Source organism: Hemiscyllium ocellatum, chromosome 8 (assembly GCF_020745735.1).
Source record: "Hemiscyllium ocellatum isolate sHemOce1 chromosome 8, sHemOce1.pat.X.cur, whole genome shotgun sequence".
Taxonomy (NCBI): domain Eukaryota; kingdom Metazoa; phylum Chordata; class Chondrichthyes; order Orectolobiformes; family Hemiscylliidae; genus Hemiscyllium; species Hemiscyllium ocellatum.
The window spans coordinates 84,477,694-84,501,977 of record NC_083408.1 but is presented as its reverse complement, the minus strand read 5'-3'; the positions used below and the strand labels follow the sequence as shown (position 1 = coordinate 84,501,977).

Here is a 24,284-nt window from a genome sequence, read left to right as displayed (position 1 = left end):
CTCAGGTCCTTACTGAGATGGCTCAAACTAGAAAAAAAGTATACGATTGGTCCTGAAAATGTTACACTAACTGGAAATTAGTGCTCCATTAACATGGTATTTAATGTACTCCTAGCAGTTCCTTTTAAAATTAATTCACTTTATTGTTATGGCCTTGGAATCTGTTACAATGTGCAGAATGGGGGAAGTGATACGAAAGATATTTCAGAACCTTCTCAAAGTAGTCTTATTTTTGACAAAGGAAAATTACTGAACTCGTGTCTAGTCCGAGCACTGGGAGGATAGTTCTTAGCGATTTTTCAATATTTACCAAATACACATGAAGCAACAGACAATAATAACGACAATTGCACTGGGTTGCAAGGAATGTGACAGAGAGATAATGAGCAATATATCCTGTAAAGATTGTTTCCTTAAAAGTCTTCGCACCCCAACTTGATAATCTTGGACTAGACCATAGCAACTTAAATCAACACCAACTACAGTATAGAAAGGGAAGACTGACATACCTCCTTTTAAAGAATTCTTCAATATACTCCTTCCAATCCAATGGAAAACCCAGAAAAAAATGTTTTAAAATGGAATTAGAGAATCCTGTTTCAAAGAAAAAAAACACAGTTAAAAGGAATAAATCTAACAACATTATTTTCTTTTGTCATTTAAGTTGACAAGGAAATATTACAGACAAAGGGCTAATCAAGGGTTAAAAGGGGAAAGGAAATAAAATATACCATTGCTGGAATTAAGCGTGTTGACATTTTTCATATTTAAGTATATAAAGTATTTATTCACCAATCTGAATTGGCATATATTAACTTATAAACTGTAATATAGGCAGACTAAGAGAGTCTCCTCATTATGAACTAGACCTCATAGCTCAAAGACGGGGCTGAATCAAACTTATTTTGGCTAAGTTGAGGTTGCACAAACTTTTTGGAAGGTTTGATGAGAATGTTTTCTTACTGCATCTTACCAAACTCACTGTATTAACTACTTACTGCACTCTAATGATATTTCTCAAGTCCAATTTTGCTGCATCATTCCACATTCTGCGCCCAAAATAGCTTACCCCTCAACAGATAACAACCAAAACATTGGTACCCCTTGCATGTGCACCTTCTTTAAAATGTTTCTGTGCATCTGGATGAGCATTTGTATTCTGAAACTTCCCTGTCAGGGACCTGGAGGTCCTGAGGGGATGGGGTGGTGCAAAGGAAAGGAGTGCTATTCTTGAAAACTGGTAAAAAAAAAGCCATGCTATAGACCATGTCAAAGTTGCCAGAGGTCATCACCCATGTAGTGCCACTTCCAGGGTGTGGAGGAACATCCAGCCATGCAGAAAGAACGTCAATTGCTTCTCTGCTCCACCATGTTAAGTGCCACGCTCTGATCTCTGCTATCTCACATTTGGGTGCTCTCTCTCTGCCATTTCCTCAATTCTCATTATGGTTCACACTCTGCCAGCCTCACTATTTCACACTTCCTTCTTTCCACACCTCTCTCACTGTCACCCACCCCATTCAACCCTCCACACCACTAATGCTGCATGCCCTACAAGTTGCCTCCTCAATCTCTTGGAACACCACACCAGCTTTATCCCACATGCACTAGCCCTAACAACGATGCCACTCATTGCTATCTCAATCATCACCCCACACGCCCCATTTCTGTCATTACAGTGGCATTGATCGATGACTTTCTGAAGACAATCAAGAGATAAACCTATGTACTGTCAAATGACACATCTTCAAAGCTGCTGAAGTAATCAGGCTAGTTTGTTATTTTTCCTTTTTTTAAAAAATGTACCCGTTTACCATGCTTATTTGTATATCTTAGGTGTGAATGGGGCTGAAAACAAAAGTTTGACTAAACAAAACAAAAAAAATCAAAGAAGTGCAAATGCTGGAAGTCAGTTAGTTCTGAGGAAGAGTTATTGAACCTGCAATGTTTAGTCTGCTTTCTCTTCACAGATGCTGCCAGACTTGTTGAATGTTTCCAGCATTTTTTGTTATGTTTATGAAAAAGGGTTACTGGGTTTAAATCAGACATTAATTAGATTAACTTATTGTTTCACCTTGTTCTGCTGTAGTCGATTATTCACAACATCTAATTCTGGTTATTCCAAAAAGTCAGGCTCAGAATAAGTGGGATCAATTTTGAGTGTCACTGAGTATTCTACTTTTACAGTAAAGGCTGATTTGATTTGGCTGTCTCCATATTGTAAGAACATGCATACATTTCTGGTGTCACCATAATAAATTTCCTCTGTACCGTCTCCAGTATGTCTGGATCATTTTTTAATAATATGGCAACTAAAACTGTATGGTGCATTTAGATTTAACACTACTTGCCTACTTTTCATTTCATTCCCAACTAAAGTTTTGTGTTTGCCTTTCTTCAGTATTCGTTCTTAAATCTGGAAAATATAATGTGATGTTTCTATTCTTCCTATTCATATTGAACTCTAATTGCAAATTATTTAACCACTTTACATGCTTCCAGCAATGACCCTTTTAGAACACCATTTCTTATTTTCTGCCACTTGAAAAACAAACCTGCATGCAATCTCTGCTTTTTGCCTTAATTTAGTTATTAGTCTACTTACCCTGGTTTTTCATTGCAACATAATCCAAAGGTCCTTTCAGAACATAAATTGAACCAGTGATAGATTTCACTTCAGTTTGTTTAATTCGTTCAGCAATTACATTACTATGCCAGTATACTCCATCAGTGTCTCTGTTTGGGAACACATACATAGTGTTTTAATATCCAGTTGAAGAACCTAAAAATATAGTTCCAGGTACATTGTACAAATTAACCAACTATGCATCCAATCCCAATTCTGACACAAGCTCATTGACCTAAAATACCTTTTAGGAGGAGTACCAAGCCCACCCATTTTGTCTTTTAATTGGTCACCTCCTTGTTGATTTTTTTTCCCCTGAACACTTCATGACAGCCTGAGCAGTAGGCCCAACAAGAAAGCATGTAGCACTGTCAGGTCAGTGGCTCCACCAGGAGGCGTGGATGCTGTTATTGGATGCAGAAGAAGTCAAGCATGTCTCAAGCGAGTAGTGCTCTTGGTTGTTTACATTTAGGTCCTCAAATAAAGCCTGAAGCTAGCAGGACAATTGAAATAGTGGGGCAACATCTACACCAGAGTTGTAATCTTTTGTGGTTCTAGTCTTTCATTTCAACAAACATATTATTGACGCATGGAGTTCCCGTCTCTGATAACCACCCAACATGCCACCTGGAGGTTACCTTGATAGAACTGCAATATCTGCATACAGCGGGAGTCAGACTAAATGGAGGGAAAATATCAATGCCATTGTAAAATTGCTCCCAAATGAGATCTCAAGTGTCCTAACTAATTGCTTGCTTTTGTGGAGAAGGCAGCTGATGCAATTCCTAAGTTGCTCCTGCAATGTGTCACTAGGAGATGAAATGCAATAGGGAGCTGCTTTGTCTCCTAATTTGCATCTTTCTCCAACCTTTTCTCTATGAAAGCAAGAAAACTTAACCAGGTAACTGTGTCTCCTTAACGCCACACTCAGTCGAATGCGGCTTTGACGTTACCTCACGTCTGGAATTTAACATTTTTGTTTGAACCAAGGCTGTAATGAGGTCAGAATTGAATTGGCTGAAGACTGGCACCCGTATTTCTAGGGACCACTGGAGAAGGCAGAGATGACACGTCTGGCTAAAAATTACTGCAAGTGCTTCAACCTTATCTTTTGCACTGATGTATTGGGCTCTTCAATCGTGGAGATTGGGGATATTTATGGAGCCTCATCCTGTAGAGAGTTTAAATTGTTATCACCATTCACCACTGGATATGAAAGGACTTCAGAGCTTAGATATGACCCATTCTTTGTGGGGTCACTTCATTCTGTCTAGCAATTTCTGCTTTTGATGTTTGGCATGCAAATAGTCCTGTTTGGTAGCTTCACCAGGCTGACAGCTCACTTTTAGGCACACCTAGTGCTGCTACTGACATTCCTTCCTACTTCTGTAGGGAAAAAAAATGGACATCCAAGTAAGTTTCAGATATAACTATTGTGTTTCTTGTGAAGGAACATTGGAGAAATGGGAACAATTCTGAGGTAATTCTTTGTCAGTGTTTTTTTCTGACATCAGCTCCTTCAGTTTCTTTAAATGAAATAATTATTCTATTTTTATCTGTAATTTACTGTACAACTATTTTGAGTGTTTTTGCCTAGAAAGTAAAAACATGCAATCATTTGCTCATCTTGTTAATTACATTAATGTCTAACTTTGCCACAGAAATAAATCAGTGTACTTAAATTTAATGTGAAAGCAACATTAACTCATTGTAACAGGAGGAGCATCAAAATTACATCACTACCCTGGATTAGGGGAAACTGGCCACAACACCTGGTGCTGATTAATAACAATCATCACTGTCTCTTGGAGGTCCACTAAATTATTTTGATTTGAACAACTTGTTGACAGTATTTACGCTCTCGCATAGAATGGTTACAGCACAGAACGGGGCCATTAGCCCAATGTGTTTGCGCTTGCAAGAGCAAATTCAGCTTATCCCACTATCATACTCTTTCCCTATAGCCCTATATATTTTCATCTTCAGGTGTTTATCAAATTAAAGTCTGATTGTAACCACTTTGACCATCTTCTCTCAGAATGTACCTTCCTGATCGCAACCACTTGGCTAAAAATGTTTTGCACATTATCAATAGTTCATGAAAAGCAGTATGCCACTTCAGGATGAGGGGGTTAAAAATGGCAATAGGACAAGAAAATAGGAAAAGTACTCTTTAAAGATTTCTTTCTCTATTTTTTAAACGTAAAGGAAATTACCTTTTTCCTTCTACACAAATCTCATTGCTGCCTTTTATCTGTTGGATGATCCATTTGGTGAGAGTAATCCTTTTTTCCTGCATATTTAAAACAAAGAGTGATACAAAGTTAAATAATCTATGACAAAATATTTGTCAACAAGATAATAATAATTGCTAAATATTGAAGTTATTCAGAGCTTAAAAGATTTCTCTAAAAACACCTAACCAGTATTATTCATTGACCATCTGCTGCTGGTGGGCTGACATCTCAATTATTTAAATCCTAGATATTGTAGGTTACTAGTTAGTTAATGTCTGTTTCTAGTACTGCTCTTATTGAGCAGTGTTGCCATCCTAAAACCTCCTGATGATTTATACACAAAGACTGATTTCAGAAAACCTGGTAGAATATTAAAATAGGTACCAATTGTGGTGTGAAATTTATTTTTGTGTTGGTGTTGCTGGCTAAACCAGCATTTATTGCCCATCCCCAATTGTTCAGAAGGCAGTTAAGAGCTAACCAAATTGCTGAGTCTGGAGTCACATGAAGGCCAGACCAGGTAAGGACAACAGTTTCATTCCTTAAGGAACATTAGTGAATCTGGGGTTTTTCCAACAATCAATAATGATCATCATAAAATCCTAATTCCAGATTTTTATTGAATTCAAATTTCACTGTTTGCCCCATTGCAGATTTCAAATACAGGCTCCCAGAACATTATCTGGATTTCAAGATTAATAGTCTAGCAGTAATACCACAGGGCCATTCTTTCCCCTAATGTTGAATTATGCTCATTATAAACAGAGACTTTGTCTTCCCTATTCATACGTAACTTTTAAATTATGCTTATTTGCATATCACCCATCTTTGATGCAAACTACTCACTATCATAACCCTACTCCCTCTGAATTTATTTTGAAAGATTCGCCTTTAAGATTGCACATACTATTTGAATAGCTAATTTTCTTTTTGGGTTCTAGTGTTAAAATGGAAACTTTAACTCACGTGCAATGAAGGTGCTGTTAAACTTTTAGTAATGTAAGGTTAATAAAAACTGTAACTCCAAGCAATCTAACAAGGGAATCAAAGATTATTTGAGGTAGGTGAAAATGTGGTGTTGTGGTCACAGTTGTATCAGCTATGGAGACATAAAAAATAGGAGTAGGCATTCAGCCCTTCATGTCTACTCCGCCATTCAATATAACCAAATTAAGGAGACTCGAAAGGCATTTTATACGTAAAGTCTGAGCAAGAGTGTAACTTGGAGAAAAATAGGCCCACTCAAGAACAAAGGAGGGAATTTGTGTGTGGAGCAAGAGGAAGTGGATGAGGTCCTCAAGTATTTCAAATTGGTATGCTCCAAGGAGAAATACATAGATGGTGGCAAGTTTAGACAGGGGTATATTGATAGTAAGAAGTGGGAGGTGTGGTGTGTTTTGAGAAACATTAAGCTACATAATGGGCCTTATGGGATCTATCTCAAAATATTGAAGGCAGCAAGGGAGGAGATTGTTGGAGTCTTGACTGAGATCTTGGTATCCTTTTTAGTCACAGACAAGGTTCTAGAACATTGAAGATTAGCCAATGTTCCTTTATTCAAGAAGGACAACAGGAATAACCCAGGAAATTATAGGCTGGTAACCCTTACATAACTGTTAGGGAAATTATGGGAGGAGATTCTTAGGTATAGCATTTGGAGAAGAATGAAGTTATTAGGTATGGTCAATATGCCTTTATGCTGGGGACGTCTTGTCTGTCAAACATGACAGTTTTTTCAAGAAAGTGAAGATAATGATTGATGAGGGCATGGCAGTTAATGTTGCCGACATGAACTTTACAAAAGCATTTGACAGGGTCCGTCAAGGTGAGCTGGTCCAGAAGGTCAAATTGCAAGGAACCCAAGACGCGCTGACAAATTGGATACAAAATTGGCTGAGCCATAGAAGACAGGGGGTAGTTTCGGATGGGTGCTTTTCCAATAGGAACTGTGAGAACATCCATTTTCTGCAAGGCTTGCTGTTGGGACTTCTGTTGTTTGCAGTATATATAAATTGTTTAGCTGCAAATGTGGTAGTCTGATTAGTAAGTTCACAGATGACATGAAACTGAGTGAAGTTGTGGATAGTCAGGAAGGATATCAAATATTTTTAGCAGAAAGTTAGGCAGAAAAAGGACAGATGGAGTTTAATCAGAACAAATGTGAGGTGATGCATTTTGGGAGGTCATATACAAGAGGAAAGTATACTGTAAATGGCTGAAACTTTAGGTTAAAATCACAACATTAGGTTATAGTCCAACAGGTTTATTTGGAATCACTAGCTTTTGAAGCGCCACTTCTTCATCGCGTGGTTGTGGAGCAGAATCATAACACACAGATTTTACAGCACCAGGATTGCAGTGACATGGAATGTAATATTAAACAAATTTAGTTTAAGTCTTTCATCCTTTAGAATGACCATGTTAGTTTTGGTTTCTTCATATTTAAATTCCAGAACTTTTAAAAAGTTACATTGTCAAGATATCTTTTAACAATAGGTGCCACCTCAGCTCAGATAATGCATTGAAAATGTGAAGTGTGAAGTCTGTGTGTCCCAATATTAGGTCAGACTGATTCTATTTCTAAAATGGGAGTTACAGAATCTTACATGGATTTATGCAGTTTTTGAACAAAATAAAAAAAGTAATTCTGCAAATACAAATTAACCCCACAAACTTATATGTTTGTGAGTAGGGTAGACTGAGTGTGTGTGTGTGTATGTATGTGGGAGTTTGTGTGGGGTGAGTGTCTGTGACAGTGTGTATCTATGTGAAAGTGTAATGGGATACAAGTCTGTGAGAGGGTGCATGTGTGGGTGAGAGTGTACGTGTGAGCAAATGAGAGAAAGCTTGTGTATGAGAAAGGGTCTGCATGAGTGTATGGGTCTCTCTGTAGTGTGACATGAACCCAAGGTCCCAGTTGAGGCCATCCCCATGGGTAGCAAACTTGGCAGTCAGTTTCTGCTTGGCCACTTTGTAGTGTTGCTTGTTCCGAAGTTCGCCTTGGAGGATGGTCACCCAAAGGTCTGAGGCTGAATGTCCAGGACTGCTGAAGTATTCCCTGACTGGGAGGGAACACTCCTGACTGGTGTTCGTTCATCTGTTGCTGTAGCCTCTGCTCGGTCTTGCCAATGTACCATGCCTCAGGGCATCCTTACCTGCCGCGTATGAAATAGACAACGTTGGACAAGTCACAGGAGTACCTGCCACATACATGGTGGTATCTGTGGCGAAACTCTGACACATCTTGCAGCGTCTGTCGTGACAGGGTTGTATGATGTTGGTCTGAAGGCCTGGTAGTTTGCTGCAAACAATGATCTGCTTAAGGTTTGGCGGTTGTTTAAAGGTGAGGGGGAGGTGTCGGGTAGGTTTTGGCAAGGTGCTCATCCTTAATGTGTTGTAGGCCACAAAGAACATGGCATAGTTTTTCGGCTCCTGGGAAGTATTGGACAACGAAGGGTACCTTATTGGTAGCAGTTTGTGATTGTCTCCTGAGGAGGTCATTACAGTTTCTTGCAGCTGGACGTTGAACTGGTGGTCGATGAGTTGAGCATCATATCCCGTTCTTATGAGAGCATCCTTGAGTATTTCCAAGTGTCTATCACGTACCTCCTCATCTGAAAAGATCCTTTGTATGCATAGGGCTTGTCCATAGGGGATGGCTGTTTTAATATGTTTCAGGCGGAAACTAGAGAAGTGTAGCATAGTGGGTTTGCAGTACAATGAGGTGCTGAGGTGACCATTCTTGATGAAGATGCATGTGTCCAAGAATTAGACAAATACTAAAGAGTAGTCCACGGTAAGTTTGATAGTTGGATGAAACTCATTGATATCACTGTGTAGTTGTTTCAAGACTCCTCACCATAGGTCTAGAGGAAGAAAATGTTGTCAATACATCTGGTGAATAGTGTTGGTTTGAGATCCTGTGCAGAAAAGTAGTCTTGTTCAAATTTGTGCATAAAAATGTTGGCATATTGGGGTGCAAATGTAGTCCCCATGGCTGTTCAATGTGTCTGGATGAAGAACTGGTTGTCAAAGGTGAAAATGTTATAGTCGAGGATGATGCGGATGAGTTGATATTGAATACTGAGGCTGTTGCCGTTGTTGTGGGGAATGCTGGTGTACTTGGATGTACCAAGGACACTCTCATAAGAATGGGATATAATGCTCAACTCATTGACCACTAGTTCCAAAAGTGAGAAATTGTAATGACCTCCTCAGGAGACAGACACGAGCTGCAACCAATAAAGGTACCCTTCATTGTCCAGTACTTCCCAGGAGCTGAAAAACTACACCATGTTCTTCGTGGCCTACAGCACATTATCGATGAGGACGAGCACCTTGCCAAAACCTACCCGACACCTCCCCTTCTCACCTTTAAACAACTGCCAAACCTTGATCAGATCATTGTTCGCAGCAAACTGCCTGGTCTTCAGGAAAACACCATACAACCCTGTCAGACAACACTGCAAGATGTGTCAGAGTTTCGACACATATCACCATCACACATGGGGACACCACCCACCATGCACGCGGCAGGTACTCATGTGACTTGACCAACGTTGCCTATCTCATATGCTGCAGGCAAGAATGCCTTGAGGCATGGTGAGTAAGAGCAGAGGCTACTGCAACGGATGATTGGACACTGCACAACAATCACCAGCCAGGAGTGTTCCCTCCCAGTCGGGGAACACTTCAGCGGTCCAGGACATTCAGCCTCAGATCTTTGGGTGACCATCCTCCAAGGCGGACTTAGGCAACAATGCAAAGAGGCTGAGCAGAGGCTGACTGCCAATTTTGGTACCTATGGTGATGGTCTCAATTGGGACCTTGGGTTCATGGAACACTACAGGCAACCCCACTACACTACACATGCTCTCAGACACATACACACACACACACACTCCTCCAGATCCTTTCTTATACACAAAGTCTCACATACACAACCCCACACTCACCCTCTCTCAGACTTGTACCCCATTACACCCAACACAGACAGACAGACACACACATTGTCTCCCCTGCGTGTGCATGCGCGCACACATACACAATTTGTACTTGCAGAATTACTTTTTATATTGCTCAAAAACTACATAAATCCATGTAAGATTCTGTAACTCCACTTTAGAAATAGAATCAGTCTGGCCTAACATTAGGACACAGACAGACTTTAACTTCACACCTCCAATGCATTATTGGAAGTAAGGTGACACCTATTGTCAAAAGCTATCTTGAAAATATAACTTTAAAAAAGTTCTGGAATTTACATATGAAGGAACTGAAACTAATATGATCATTCTAAAGGATGAAAGACTTAAGCTAAATTTGTTTAATATTTCATTCCATGACACTGCAATCCTGGTGCTATAAAGTCTGTGTCTTATGATTCTGTTACACAAGAACCTGAAGAGAAAGCAGCACTTAGAAAGTTAGTGATTTCAAATAAACCTGCTGGACTATAACATGGTGTTGTGTGAGTTTTAATTTTGTCCACCCCAGTCCAACACTGGCACCTCCAAATCATGAAACTTTAGGAACATTGATGTACAGAAGGGTCTCGGGGTTTAAACCGATCGCTGCCCGAAAGTGACAATTCAAGTGAATAAGGCAGTAAAGGAAGCATACAGCATTCCTGTCTCCATCATTTGGAGCATTGAGTATAAAAGTTGGGAAATCATGTTGTTACAACTGTATAAGATATTGGTTTGGCCATATTTGGAGTACTGTGTGCTGTTCTGGTCATTGCATTATAAGGAGGATGTGGAGGCTTTGGAGAGGATGCATAAGAGATTTCCCAGGATGTTGCTTGACTGGATTTATCTATATGAGAAATTGGACAAACTGGGATTGTTTTGCTAGAAGGTTGAAACTTGAGGGGTGGCATGATAGAAGTATATAAAATTATGATAGGCATGATCAGACTGGATAACCAGAGCCTTTTTCCAAGCGTCCAAATGTCAAATACTAGGAGCTTAGGTTTAAAGTGAGAGGGGGAAAAATTTAAAGGAGATGTGCAAGGCAAGTTTCTTTCTCAACAGTAAGTGCTTGGAACGCGCTGGCAGGGGAGGTGGTAGAAGCAGATACGAAAGCAAGTTTACGAGACATTTAATCAATAAACTTAAACAGGCAAAGGATAATAGGATACAAGCTGTGTGCTGTCAGATGGGATACATTTAGAATATCACAGTTGGCACAGACATGGCAGACCGAAGGACCCGTTCCTGTACTATATTCTCATCAAGGCCCTTTACAATTCCAGCAAGACAAACCTGCTCCTGCACATGAATACTCTCATTATGAAGGCTAATATTCCATTTACCTTCATCACTGCCTGTTGTACCTGAATGCTGTGAATGGCAGAAAAGTTTTAATGACTAAATGGATTCTAATTTGCATGTTGGTATATATTGGAAACAAAGTACAATATTCTGGATATATTCTAGATCAAGCCACTCTTCTCTCCAAGAATATTGCCTAAACTGTTGAGTACTTCCAGCATTTCTGTTTCCAATAATGGAATTTTAATAGCTCATATTTCAGCTTTCATTATTTGTTGTTACTCAGGCTAGCTAAAAAGTTTGAAAAATAAGGACAATATTTGGTTCAATTCTCCCACCATTGAACGATGTGTCATTATTCATTGTCTGACCCCATATTAAAATAGCTATTTGAATAGCTGCCCAGAGTTCATAAAACTGTAATCCAAGAAAATTTGGGAGATGGATAGAACAATTTAAACTGTGCTTGCAATTTCAACTCATTTGCAACTCTGACAGAAGAGCAAACAATAACTAAGGAGCATGATGTGTGATCTATTCATTCATGTTCAATCCATAAAGAGGTCCCAAGAATAAGTCTACTCTAGTAAAGCAGTCTATAATGATGATATTTGTCCAGGCACACGCTTAGCAATGTCAGGCCTTCCATTTTTATTAAATAGTGAGATTTTGATGCAAAAGAGTTGCTCTTTTTGGATGGCACTGTCATCAATCAGAAAATCTTGTAAAATGCAACAGAAGTGTTTCAGTTGAAAAGTAACCATGATATTAACATTATAATCTACCTAGCCCTGTTCAGTATTTAGTTACACATATTCTACGATAATGAGTGTCACCTAAGTTTTACATATAAATCTTAAATTGGAAGTAAAATGAGTGAACTTGTACAGTTTATTCTCTAATTGCAAAACCCTAAATTTTGTTTTTTTCAATATGCAGTTTTAATGTTACACCAATTTCTTACGAAATGCATACATTTCAACAATCAACAACAGAAAAGCTTCTGCATTTGTATAAAATTCTTTAAACAGTCAACCTATATGTTCGCCTTTTTATTTTGCTTACCATTTTAATTTCCAGACCATTAGCATCCTCAGATGTGGATTCTACTACTTCTGGTCTTCGTCTCCTTGGTATATTGATCTTTGGTGATGTCAGCAAGATATTACATAAATTCTTACACTCTTGAATATCATCATTTTCTTTTTTAGAACACTTTGACCTTGTTAGCATTTTTACATTATCTGAATGGACAATCTTTTGCAAGCAGGAAACGCTAACATCGGTGAAGTCCTGAATTGCACTTTTTGTACAGTTAATTTGGTTACCAGTAGAAACTGAATTTGTGGTGTTTAGCGCGACATCCTGAGACATTTCATTGTCTCCCTCATTGCCATTATCAGTATCCTCATTCAAATAAAGAGTATTCCAATTTTCAGTTTTTTTGACAGTGTTATCAACACTTGATGTTCTTGCACTCTTCTGTGGAACTTCTATTCTTTCTGTGGGCTGTTCATTTGATAGGCTTGATATTGTAAATGTTGCTCCATGTTGGTTACTGTGCAGCAATCCCGCTATTATCCAAAATATGAAAATCGTTAGGTCAGCAGATTGAGAATATAGTAAAAACGCAAACAAACCATCATCCCACCCTCACAAATGCCCATTATTAATATAATTAGGGATATTAAAAAGATTTAAAGGTCTTAAACATTCTGCATGTGAGCTGGATTGTATCTCACATGACATCCAAGACGTTACCAGCATTATAAGGTCACAATAAAGATGAAGCTAGGTTAGTCTATATTCAAAAAGGATGACAAATAGGCATATAGTGGAACTGCAAATGAACCTAAGTTGATATACAGATAATAAACAATTAATGTATTCAGAAGAAAATAAATCCTGTCTGATTAAAATTCTTCATTGTTTTGACAAATGAATGTCTTAAGTGATAAGCTTTACTGTTGTTCATGAATTTGAAATATTATTTAACAAAATTCACATTGAAGGATATTAGTTCAACTAAAAAACATTAGACTCCAGACTAAATAGAGTTTTTAGGACTTGTATTGGGGTAGAAGAAATACACAAAGATGTCACAGAAATAAGTTTTGGAACAATAATTGTTTTCTAACTCAGTTAAATTATTTGACTGAGAAACCCAATGCAAATTGGTCAAATTTACCTACCAAACTAGAAAGAGTATTGAAATGGAAAGAGACAGATAATAAATTACAGAATGCTCCAGACAAAATGCTGATAGACCCAAGAGAGCTTTTTAGTATCTGGTTACTCAAAACAACTAACCAATGAAAAATAATATTCAGCAAAGCCAACAGAATGTTACATTCTACTGTCTAAGTCGTGGAACAGGAAGTCATAGTCATTGACTATGAAGAGTACAAAAGGTTATTAAATTTAAAGGTTAAAATAAACTAACTCAAACAAATGAGCACAATTGATACTGAAAAGATCAAATAGTCATCTTATTTCTTTTTATGCCAATAGATTTCTTGTTGATCAATGTCCCACAATTGCAGATCAATATACATGTGGTCAGCAGGAATTATTGAATAATCAGGATCAGAAACATAGTTGACATTTCCTTCTGTAATAGTGGCATGGGCCACCACGGAGGTCAGTCTTAGCAAAAAAAGATTCACTCCTGAACACTAAGTCTACACAGCTCAGTCACTCTTTGCTGATTTCAGGGCACTCACCAAACAGTTGCATTGGAAAAATGTGCCTTCAAATTGTCCACACTTTCCATGCTAAGATGCTCATTATAAATTGAACCACTAAACAATGCATAAAAAGCATGAGGTAATGCCTGGTCACATTACTTTTAATGGATACATTGTAAAATTACCATCATACTTCACTATATTTCTAATCTTCCAAAATGAATTTTCTTTAGAATCATCTACCTGTAATATAACATCTGACAATCTCCAGTGTTGACGATTTCCCTCCCAAATGTTTTCCGACTCTTGTTTCTCTGACTTCGATTTTGCTACAATTTTTTTTAAAAAAAGGCCTCAGAAATTTATTAGATGGAGAGGCCTTCAGTTATAAAAATTACAGTGAAGGCCAAATTTGGATGTATAATTCCTGAATATGAGATTTCCCATTTTATGGGCAGGGCAAGAGAGACTGGATCATGGGGATGGAATCTAATTCCCATATTCATGGTCCACAGAAGCAAACGAACAGAAAGTGCAGCTGCCAAAGGCTGGTTATATTTTTGCAAGTGGAATGTGCAAGACATGACTTGTGAATTTTAAACCTGGTAGGTGAAGGTCTAAAGCTGCTGGACTACTTTGGGGAGGTTCTGGGCAAGATCAGGCTCCATTTGGAAGAGATAAAGTGCCCTCTGACGATGTTAAAAGCAGATACGAACTTGTACAAACTCATTCGAAAAATCAAGAAAGCTGTCAAGGGATTTAAAACCCTTGCCCTTTAAATACTTGACAATACAAAAAGCTGTGTTAAGTGTTTTTAAAAAATACTGACTATTTCACTCTGTCTGTTGACACATACCTATGGATTATCATAATAGAATTTGTCTGACATGATAAATTTCAAAACATTGCACTATCACAGCAGAGTGCTTGTCACCTGATAATTTGATTGTAAACTCAAAGTGTTGATGATTGTCAATCACACAACACCAGGTTATAGTCCAACAGGTTTAACTGGAAGCACACTAGCTTTCGGAGCGCTGCTCCTTCATCAGGTGGTTGTCACCACTCACAACCACCTGCTGAAGGAGCAGCACTTCGAAAGCTAGTGCTTCCAATTAAACCTGTTGGACTATAACCTGGTGTTGTGTGATTTTTAACTTTGTACACCCCAGTCCAACACCGGCATCTCCAAATCAAAACAGTTTGAGGTTGGATATAAATTCCAATGTTTGTTTTATAAAAGATGGAAGAATATTAAATGCAGTTAATAGATTTTAACTACGGATTGTAGTTTTATTTTTCCAATAGTTCATTCATTGATAGGACACTTAGCTTTATTTAATATCAGCATGGTATGTGTCAGGACATAGGGTGGCGGAGAATAGATTGGCACTAAGTTGGAATAGGATTTGTAATAGGCTATAGGATATGTAGAGAGGTATGGATATTATGAACAACTGTGGGTGTGGGTGAGGGCATGAGGAACATAAGTGAAGCACAAGTTAGTGAGGGGTTGAGAGGGAAAAAAAAACTGTTTGTTTTATTGTTCTTTTCCTTAGACTCAACAAAGCACTGGCTCTACTCAGGCTAAATCTGCACGGTCTCTAAGGTTATCTATCATGTCTACCATTTTATTTTCATCTGCTGCCTAGAACTAAATTCCAATTTACCGGAGCACTTATTCCCCAGGACATGTTTGCAGAATTAAGAAATGGAGAGACTCTGTTCTGAACCCAGGAATAAAAATTTAGGTCATACTTTCCAGTTGCAAGCACGAAAATCCTATTGCCGCTCAACTCATTCATTCAAGCGTTATTCTTTTATATCTTGGACACATACAAGAATCCCTGTTGCCATCTTGCAGATTATCAGGCTGCTTTTCTTACTAGACTGGAGAGGATGGTGAAGTTAATCATCAGGTTTTAAAAGAATTGGAAATAACTGAAATTAAATTATTTTTACATTAAATATTTTGTCACCTAGAAAATAAAACATCTGCAAATTATAAGAGATAACTCAATGAATAGTTACAACTAATCATGCATTATTAAATATGGATAAGTAAGGAGTAATTTATGTCAACTAATTATCTGAATTCAAGACAATCGTCAAATGTATATTTAAACAAAGGAAATGTACCGAATGAGGGCCTAGGGTCAATGGGTATACTCTTGCCTTCAATTCTGAAAGTTGAGTATTAACACGTTCAATTTCAGTCACTTGAATACATAATCTAGGTGGACAATTCAATTTATATTTTAGGGAATTTTGCGTTCAGAGATGGAGATTTTTGATACAATGTTCAACCAAGGCTGCCCTCTCAGGTCAAACTCAAAAGTTGCAGAGACTGAGCTGTGTTCACTTGGTATCACCTTTATGATTAAATTTGCATCAAGACAAGTCGCCTGATCATTTTTTGATGCTGATTATGGAAACTTTGCTGGAGGCAAACAACTTGCTCAATTTCCCAATATTACCTCAGTGATTATCCATAGGAAATTTCTTGTAGCACGTAAAGCCTATAGTTAAGTAAACTGAAATCATGCAAGAAATTGCAGAAAGATAGCAGGAATAGTCTCTTACAATTTACATTTTATTTTTTTCCTCATGTCCAACTTGGATTAGTCTGGTTTGATCACCTAACACCTTGGTACTATCTGATCAAAAATAAGGTCCTGTACCATACAAATCAGTTATGCACGTAGATTCCAACTTTCAAAGATGTTAACAGTGAGTAAGCTCCAACAGGTCAAATGACTGTAGACATTATAAATAGATAAGAAATAACACCATCAGACTTTACCTTTATGCTCTGAAAGTTGAACTGAAGCCAATGGATTATTGCCTAATTCAATCCCTTGTTTCATTTGTAAAAAGATTTTGGCTGGAGATTGTTGGATCACAGGAACATGGTCCTTCTTGTGTGAAGTCTGGTAACCAATTGGCAGAGTAGGGACTACAAATAGACCACACATTTATATTATGCATCTATATCTTACACAAATGTATATAAAAAACACTGTAGATTATTGTGCAACTGGATCAAAATAAACTAATAGCCATGAGAATGATAGTGAGTGATCAACAGATAGACCACGCTAATTCCCTGCATCTTCTATAAAATGCAAAGGGACTATTTAAACCATGGTTAGCATCATTAATTGTTGAAATTAACTGATTGGAATAGGCTCTATACAATTAATATGGGGCAACGATTCAATATCTGAGCTACAGTCTTCAATCTTCTTTGCTTGGAAATCCTACAAACACTTATTCCCAATAAATGGATTAGGGATAAGCAATTTTTTAATTCATTAGTTTTAAGATGATCAAGCTAAAACTGCACCATTGTTAAGTGTCAGCAAATCAATGGTAATAAGGACAAATGGAGGTGACATTTTTTGTTAAGTAGTATGGGATGTTTGTGTATGGATCAAGCATTTTTCAGCCTCATCCAGAGTATTACATGTAGTTCTGGGTGCTACACTGTAGGAATGACGTGAAAGTCTTGGAGAAAGAAAAGATTAATGAGATGGGCCCAGGGACGAAGAGCTTCAATTATGATAAAATGACAAAACTAATTGTTGTTTTCCCTTGGAGAAGAGAAGGCTGGTAGGAGATCCATTTGAAGTATTCACAATCATGAGGATACCACCACAAAATATAGAAAGAAAATATTCACACTCATGGAAACAGCTAGAATGAGAGAATTCAGATGAAAATGTAGCAAAAGATTGATATGAGGAAATTATATTATGCAATGAGTGATTAGAGTCTGGAATACACGGCCTTAGAATGTGGTGGAAGTTTAATTGAGACATTCAAAAGAGAATTAGACAATTATTTGAAAAGAATGGCATTTGAGATGCTAATTTTGAATCAGTATATGCACGATGGGCCAAATGGTTTCTTCTGTCTGTAATAATTCTGTGTCGTCTATTCTGCGCAGATAGTGCCACATATTTGAGGAGTTGAATTGTGTTGCATTTCTCTCTAAAGGGTATTACTGTTTAGCATTGAGGGCACAAAGCGCCTGTGCAAAAGGCTTCACATTTCTGCAAAATTGTGCAGTGCACTCATTGGATAATTGGTTCAATAGCTCCAGAAAAATGGACGGTTCTAATTTGAGTTTGTTACCAATGCTAAGATAATTGATAAAGATGCTTGCCATTCCCCACACAGGTGGTGCCAGTGACATCAAGTCACCTGCTGCAATAGAGCCTTCTTCACCGGGATGCATTTGCACATGTGCAAATAGGAGCCCCTGCATCAGCACCTTTACAGTGATGTGGCACTGCAAAGCTTGTTCATGTAATTCTGCAGTCATTGCATTACTTAGCAGTGGTGTCAATAAGTATAGGCTTCTAATTTAAATTTACTTAAATGTGGGAGAAAAATGTCATGAGGATAGGATAGAAGAAGATTAATTAAATAGTTAATTAATTATTAACTAGAATGGACCCCGTAGTCTCCTTTTGCATTTCACGATGCCATGAAACAAACATTGCAGTGTAGTTTAATGTAAAGCTGAATCTAGATGACTGCAAATGCAAATTGTGTCATGCAGCTAAAGCATTAGAAGCCAGTCTCAGTTTCTTGAATTTCAAAAAGTGGAGTTTTCAAAGATAGTATCCTTTTCATAATCTCAAAGAGGGCATGATATGAGAGAGGTCATAATCTAGAAAATAATACAAATTCTCGGATGGAGTGGAAATTCTTGTGGGAACTTTGGAGAACTTTTGACACAGTGGGCCAATGGGAGCGAAGTAAACAGCTGTCTGAATATTTTCAATCATACTTAGAAAGTAACTAAGACCCTCGCATTTATTGACGGGCCGAGGGGGGGTGGGGAGGTGTTTGAAGCAGGTTGCGGATAGATTTTAAGAAGATGGTTAGCAGTCAAGAGATTACAAATTACAGTTGCGGCCACTCATTATAGTGCAGATAGTGTCGAGGAGGCTCATAGAACCAATGCCAGAGACTGGATTGTTGAGCAATCCAGTCAGCTCTATTCCACAGCCCTGCAAATTTAGGTCTCTCAAATACCTGTCTAGTTTTCATTTGAAAATACTTATTGTCTCCATTTCCACCACCCTCACAGGCATAAAGTACCAGGCAAAAAAAATCTTACACTACATATCATCTGCATTGCATGACCACATCATCTAACAGAGCTTTTCAAAGGTTTGTTTTATTTGAAAAAATTAGAGAAGCAAGACCGACCATGTAGCTGGGTCAAAATCGATGGGAAACTGAGAACTGGCACAGCAACGGCTTCAGGTAGATACAAAGCGAATACAACATAGCACAACAGGATAATGGTCAAGTCTCAATGGCAGGCCAAGAATCAAGAAAGATGTTTTCTTATGTAACAATTTTACACAGGAAGTCTATGAATTTCAGATGTCCTAATACCACTCTATAATTGTTATACATGACTTCCCTTCTAAGTGGAGACCTTTAGAATACCCCAGGTAACATGGTCATACACATTTTACTTCTCAACTTTAACCACTTATGTCATCACTTTCTTGAGGATTGCCTCTTTTTAACAAAAGTCTTCTTTAATAGTATTGTCACTTCAGAGGCAACCGTGACCGCGTTTGGCATCAAGGTAGCATTGACCAAGAGTTACATCAAGGAGCCATAGCAAAATATATAGTCAATTAAGATCACAAAGGAACCTCTTCTTTAGCTGGAGTCAAACTCAGCACAAAAGACGACAACACTGTAGTCAATGAGGGGCTAATCTTTGCATTGTACAAGTTCCATTAGATGGTGGCTTAGGCCCAAACATCTTCAGACACTTATCAATAGCCTTCTCTCCATGAGGTCAATGGTGGGGGTGTTTTGCTGATGATTGCAGTGTTCAGTTTCATTTCTAATTCTTCAAATATTGTAGTTGTTTATGGTCACAAGCAACAAAAACTTTGGTTGTTAAGTGACTACTAATATTTGCATCCTCAAGTGCTAGGCAATAAAAGATGGACCATATTCATGTCCCCTTGACATATATTACCATTATCATTATATGCCCGACTACAAACATCCCAGGATCAGCATTGACTGGAAGCTTAATTAGATCAGCTTCATAAATACTGTGGGGAAAAAAAAGTCAGGGGCTGAGAATTCTCAGCTTCTCAAAGCCTTTCCATCATCTTCCAGGCACATATTAGAATTGTATTAGAATATTCCTATTTGCCTAGATGATTTCAGTTCCGACAACACTTACGATGCTTGACACAACAGCAACGAAGGTAGCTTGAATGTACCCATAACCTTAATGTTTTAAAATTAATTTGTTCATGGTATACAGGTACCAACTACAGGGCCAGTTTTATTACTGTTCTCTAATATTCACCTCTTCCACTACCAACACAGTGTTTGTAGTGTGTACCCCCTGCACAATCTCACATCAGCTTGCCAAGGCTTCTTCAACAGCACCTCCCAAATGTATAACTTCTACTGAACAGAAAGATAAGGGAGCAGGTGCATGGCATACCTGCTAATTCCTTCTCAGTCACACCACCCTAGAAGTTCCTCGCTACTCCCTTTATTGTCACTGATGATAACCTATAAAGCCGTACCAACAGGACTGTCAAGAGTACCTCTATCACAAGGAATACACTGGTAGTATAAGGCAACAGCTCACGAGTACTTTCTGAACTAGAGTTTCTGATGCACAATAAAGTCTTGATTCAACATGTCGATCCAGTGAAGAACAAGGTACTAAAAATAAGCTGAAGTTGTACTTGTTTCCAATACAATAGCAAAACAAATCATGGTTGTAATTTAGTATGAATTAAATAAAAGAATTAACTTTGAGGAATTTCTGAATAAGAAATCCAAAACAACAGGCAGCACGGTGGCACAGTGATTAGCACTGCTACCTCACAGCGCCAGAGACCCGGGTTCAATTCCCGCCTCAGGCGACTGACTGTGTGGAGTTTACACATTCTCCCCGCGTCTGCGTGGGTTTCCTCTGGGAGCTCCGGTTTCCTCCCACAGTCCAAAGATGTGCAGGTTAGGTGAACTGACCATGCTAAATTGCCCGTAATGTTAGGTGAAGGGGTAAATGTAGGGGAATGGTTGCGCTTCGGCGGGTCGGTGTGGACTTGTTGGGCCGAAGGGCCTGTTTCCACACTGTAAATAATCTAATCTAATCTAAACATCATTGCAGTTTGGCTCAGCTGAAGGATGAGTTGTCAATTCCAGATCCACTCCAGTACTTGTGTTCATAATCAGTGGCAAACTAAGGGGAAAGGTTAACCTCCAAAATAGATTAACTTTTTTATTTCTTTGCACTGCTGTGTTTCCTTAATCACAAGCACTAATCTTCAAAAGTAAAAACCGAAAAGAACTGCAGATGCTATAAATCAGATACAAAAACAGAAGTTGCTGGAAAAGCTCAGCAGGTCTGGCAGCATTTGTGCAGAGAAATCAAAGTTAATGTTTTAGGTTTCGTGACCTACCTCCCAACTGAGGAAACTGCAGTTCTGAGGAAGGGTCACCATACCCAAAACGTTAATTTTATTTCTCTTCACAGATGCTGCCAGACCTGCTAAGCTTTTCCAGAACCTTCAAAAGTACATTGGTTATGAAATGTTTTGGAACTAGCCAACATTAAAACCACAATATAACATTGCTTTAGAAGTGGAACAACTACAAATTCAACTTCCACACGATACCCCGGAATAAAGAAAAGATACCCCACAGCCAGTATGCTTAAAGCAGTGTGAAGAAAATTAGGACTGCAGATGCTGGAGATGAGAGTCAAAATGTGTGGCGCTAGAAAAGCACAGACAGACAGCTTCCGAGGAGCAGGAGAGTCAACGTTTCGAGCATAATGGCTTCATCAGCGCCACACTTTTTGACTTTGATGCCTAAAACAGTACCTATTTCAAATAAAATCTGAGTTGGTAAGAAGTTTCCATGTTGTACTTGTTATAAGTCATGGAGTGGGGCAGGAGGGAATATAGAAATCATCCATTAGGAGTGGGAATTCAGAATATTGTTGTATCTAATTTTCCTCAATTTGGAGCATATGTTCCAAACAAATGGGTTAAGTTGAAAAGGCAAGGAGAGGCAAAAAGAGTTGAATCTTCATAAGTAGTGAAATGAGCTTAGAACAGACTTAAATGTGACACGCAATAACTTACCAGTGTTAATAAAATATAAAAAATAGATATTTAGATATCACCAATATAAAATGCATTAAAATAGCTCTCGCGTTGAATGATCATTGCTATTATTACATCTTTTTACCATATTTTAATGTAAGTAGCCATGGGACAATAGTCAAGAAAGTTAATAGAAAGCTTTTTTTTGTTAAATTTAAGGTTTCAAGATTCAGCAGAAATGTTCAAATTTCAAGGTACATGTGCAGATTGAGAAAACAGGTTGTTTTAACTCTTGTTAATATTGATTGCACTCAATTCTTGTGTCTAACTGTTATGAAAGCAATTACAAAAGCTCATGGCTTAAAGTGGGTGGAAAAAAAATCTTAAAATGATCTGTTGTATTTCACATTTATTTAGCAAATACTAAAGTGGCAAAGTATGTCGCAACTGAAAGACTGGGAAGATGATGGCCTGATAGCAACGTTACTGGACTTATAATCCAGAGGTTCAGGCTAATGTTCTCAGATTCAACTTCTGTTGTAACAGTTGGTGAAATGTAAATTTAACTCCTCTAATATATTTGGGAAAAATTACTAACTTCAGCAAAAGTGACAATGAAACTATTGTTGTTGGTCATAAAAATCCAATCTGATTCACTAATGCCTTTTAGGGAAGAAAATTATCATTTTTATCATTCGACCTGGTTTAGATGCAACTCTCTACTATCTGCAATATGATTGACTCTTAATAGCCATCTCTATAGAAGTCATTCAGTTGGGTAAAACTGCTGTAGAAAAGATGAAGCAGATTGATTGCAGCGACTCAAGGTACCTCAGTGACAGCTTCTTGAGCACTATTAAGGATAGGCAATATAGCCTGACCAGCAACACCCACATCCATGAAAGGAGGTGTTTAGATTTTCTTTTGTTACACTATCAAATTATACACAGAACAAACTTGGACTGTCTCATCAAATGCTGCTGCATCAGTACATATTGCTCAATACAATTAGCTGCATTCAATGATAAAATAATCAATATATTTACTATGAATAACCCTGAATAATAATCAATATTCAGTCAATATTAGTTCATACCTGAAAATGTGTTTTCTATTACACGTCCATTCACAGATGTAACAGCCCCATTCAAACCACAAGTTGTTTTTTGGGGAGTTCGAAGATGGTGATTTTCAGGGATATGAAGATGATCACCGTGAAGTTTGGCTTTCATTTTTTGGAACGTTTTAGCAGGACTCTCAGAGACTATTTGCTTGACCAACGTAGATCCAATAGGATTTAAATCAGATTTGACATGACTCTGGCTTACTTTCACACTCGTTGGATCAGAATCTATTATATCACTGATTTCAGGAGGAATTACATGAAATGTTCCCTCATTTTCCAGGGCTGTGGATTGAAGTTGATGAAATACTTGAGGATTTTTCTTAGCTTTTAATGAGATAATAGGGAATGTGTCTGGAGGTTTCAGATTGGTATTCTCCCTTTGGATACGTGTTGAAATACATGGAAGTTTATGTAAGTCTTTTAATGGAGTACCGTTTGGAATCTGATGAAGAGGTACTGATTTCCAGGTTGTTTTCTGTTCTCTGTCCATTTCAGTGTTGTTGAAAATGTTCTTCTTGGATGGAGTAACAGACACCATACTGAAAAAAAATTATTTTCCTTTTCACTTCTACTGTTCTTCACTGGAAATTTTTATCTTTTATATGCATCTGTAAATGATCAAAAAACTAACCCTATGTCTCAAAAACTGGATATCCATGCTGAATGAAAAATCTGTTCAGTAAACAAAATAATACTTTTAGTTACTAGCAAAACTGCTTTGCGTGCCCTCAAGCTTCCCCGTCCTCTGACCCCACAGTACCAAAAGCCAGCAATACTTAAAATTATGTCATTAACACAATGCATATTAAAATTATTCAAAATCGAACTCTGCAGGCAAGTAGGAATAAGATGTAAATGATTTGAATTTCAACCCATTACAAAGTAGTTAATACAAATCACATTTTTTACTCAGTTAGTAAAAATAAAATTTAAAAGGCAGCCAATAAGTCCAGGAAGCTAACACTGTCCTTGGAGGGAATCCTGAGGGACAGGATGTACATGTATTTGGAAAGGCAAGCACTAATTAGGGATAGCCAATATGGCTTTGTGTGTGGGAAATCATGTCTCACAAACTTGGAGTTTTTTGAAGTAGTAACAGAGGATTGATGAGGTCAGAGCGGCAGATATGGTCTATATAGACTTCAGCAAGGCGTCCGACAAGGTTCCCAATGGGAGACTGGTGAGCAAGGTTAGATCTCACAGAATACAGGGA

At 38.0% G+C, this 24,284-nt stretch overlaps 1 protein-coding gene across 1 annotated transcript in view; it reads right to left on the bottom strand.

The window, feature by feature from the left end:
* Positions 1 to 24,284, bottom strand: part of mis18bp1 (MIS18 binding protein 1) — an 82,539-nt gene that overhangs the window by 31,060 nt on the left and 27,195 nt on the right. The window contains exons 2-7 of the mRNA XM_060828511.1: positions 23,042 to 23,610; positions 16,629 to 16,781; positions 12,204 to 12,712; positions 4,843 to 4,919; positions 2,606 to 2,736; positions 510 to 594 (exon numbers count right to left, since the gene is read on the bottom strand). Coding sequence (XP_060684494.1) covers positions 510 to 594; positions 2,606 to 2,736; positions 4,843 to 4,919; positions 12,204 to 12,712; positions 16,629 to 16,781; positions 23,042 to 23,609 — 1,523 coding nt within the window. The 5' untranslated portion in view covers position 23,610. The remainder of the gene's footprint in view (positions 1 to 509; positions 595 to 2,605; positions 2,737 to 4,842; positions 4,920 to 12,203; positions 12,713 to 16,628; positions 16,782 to 23,041; positions 23,611 to 24,284) is intronic.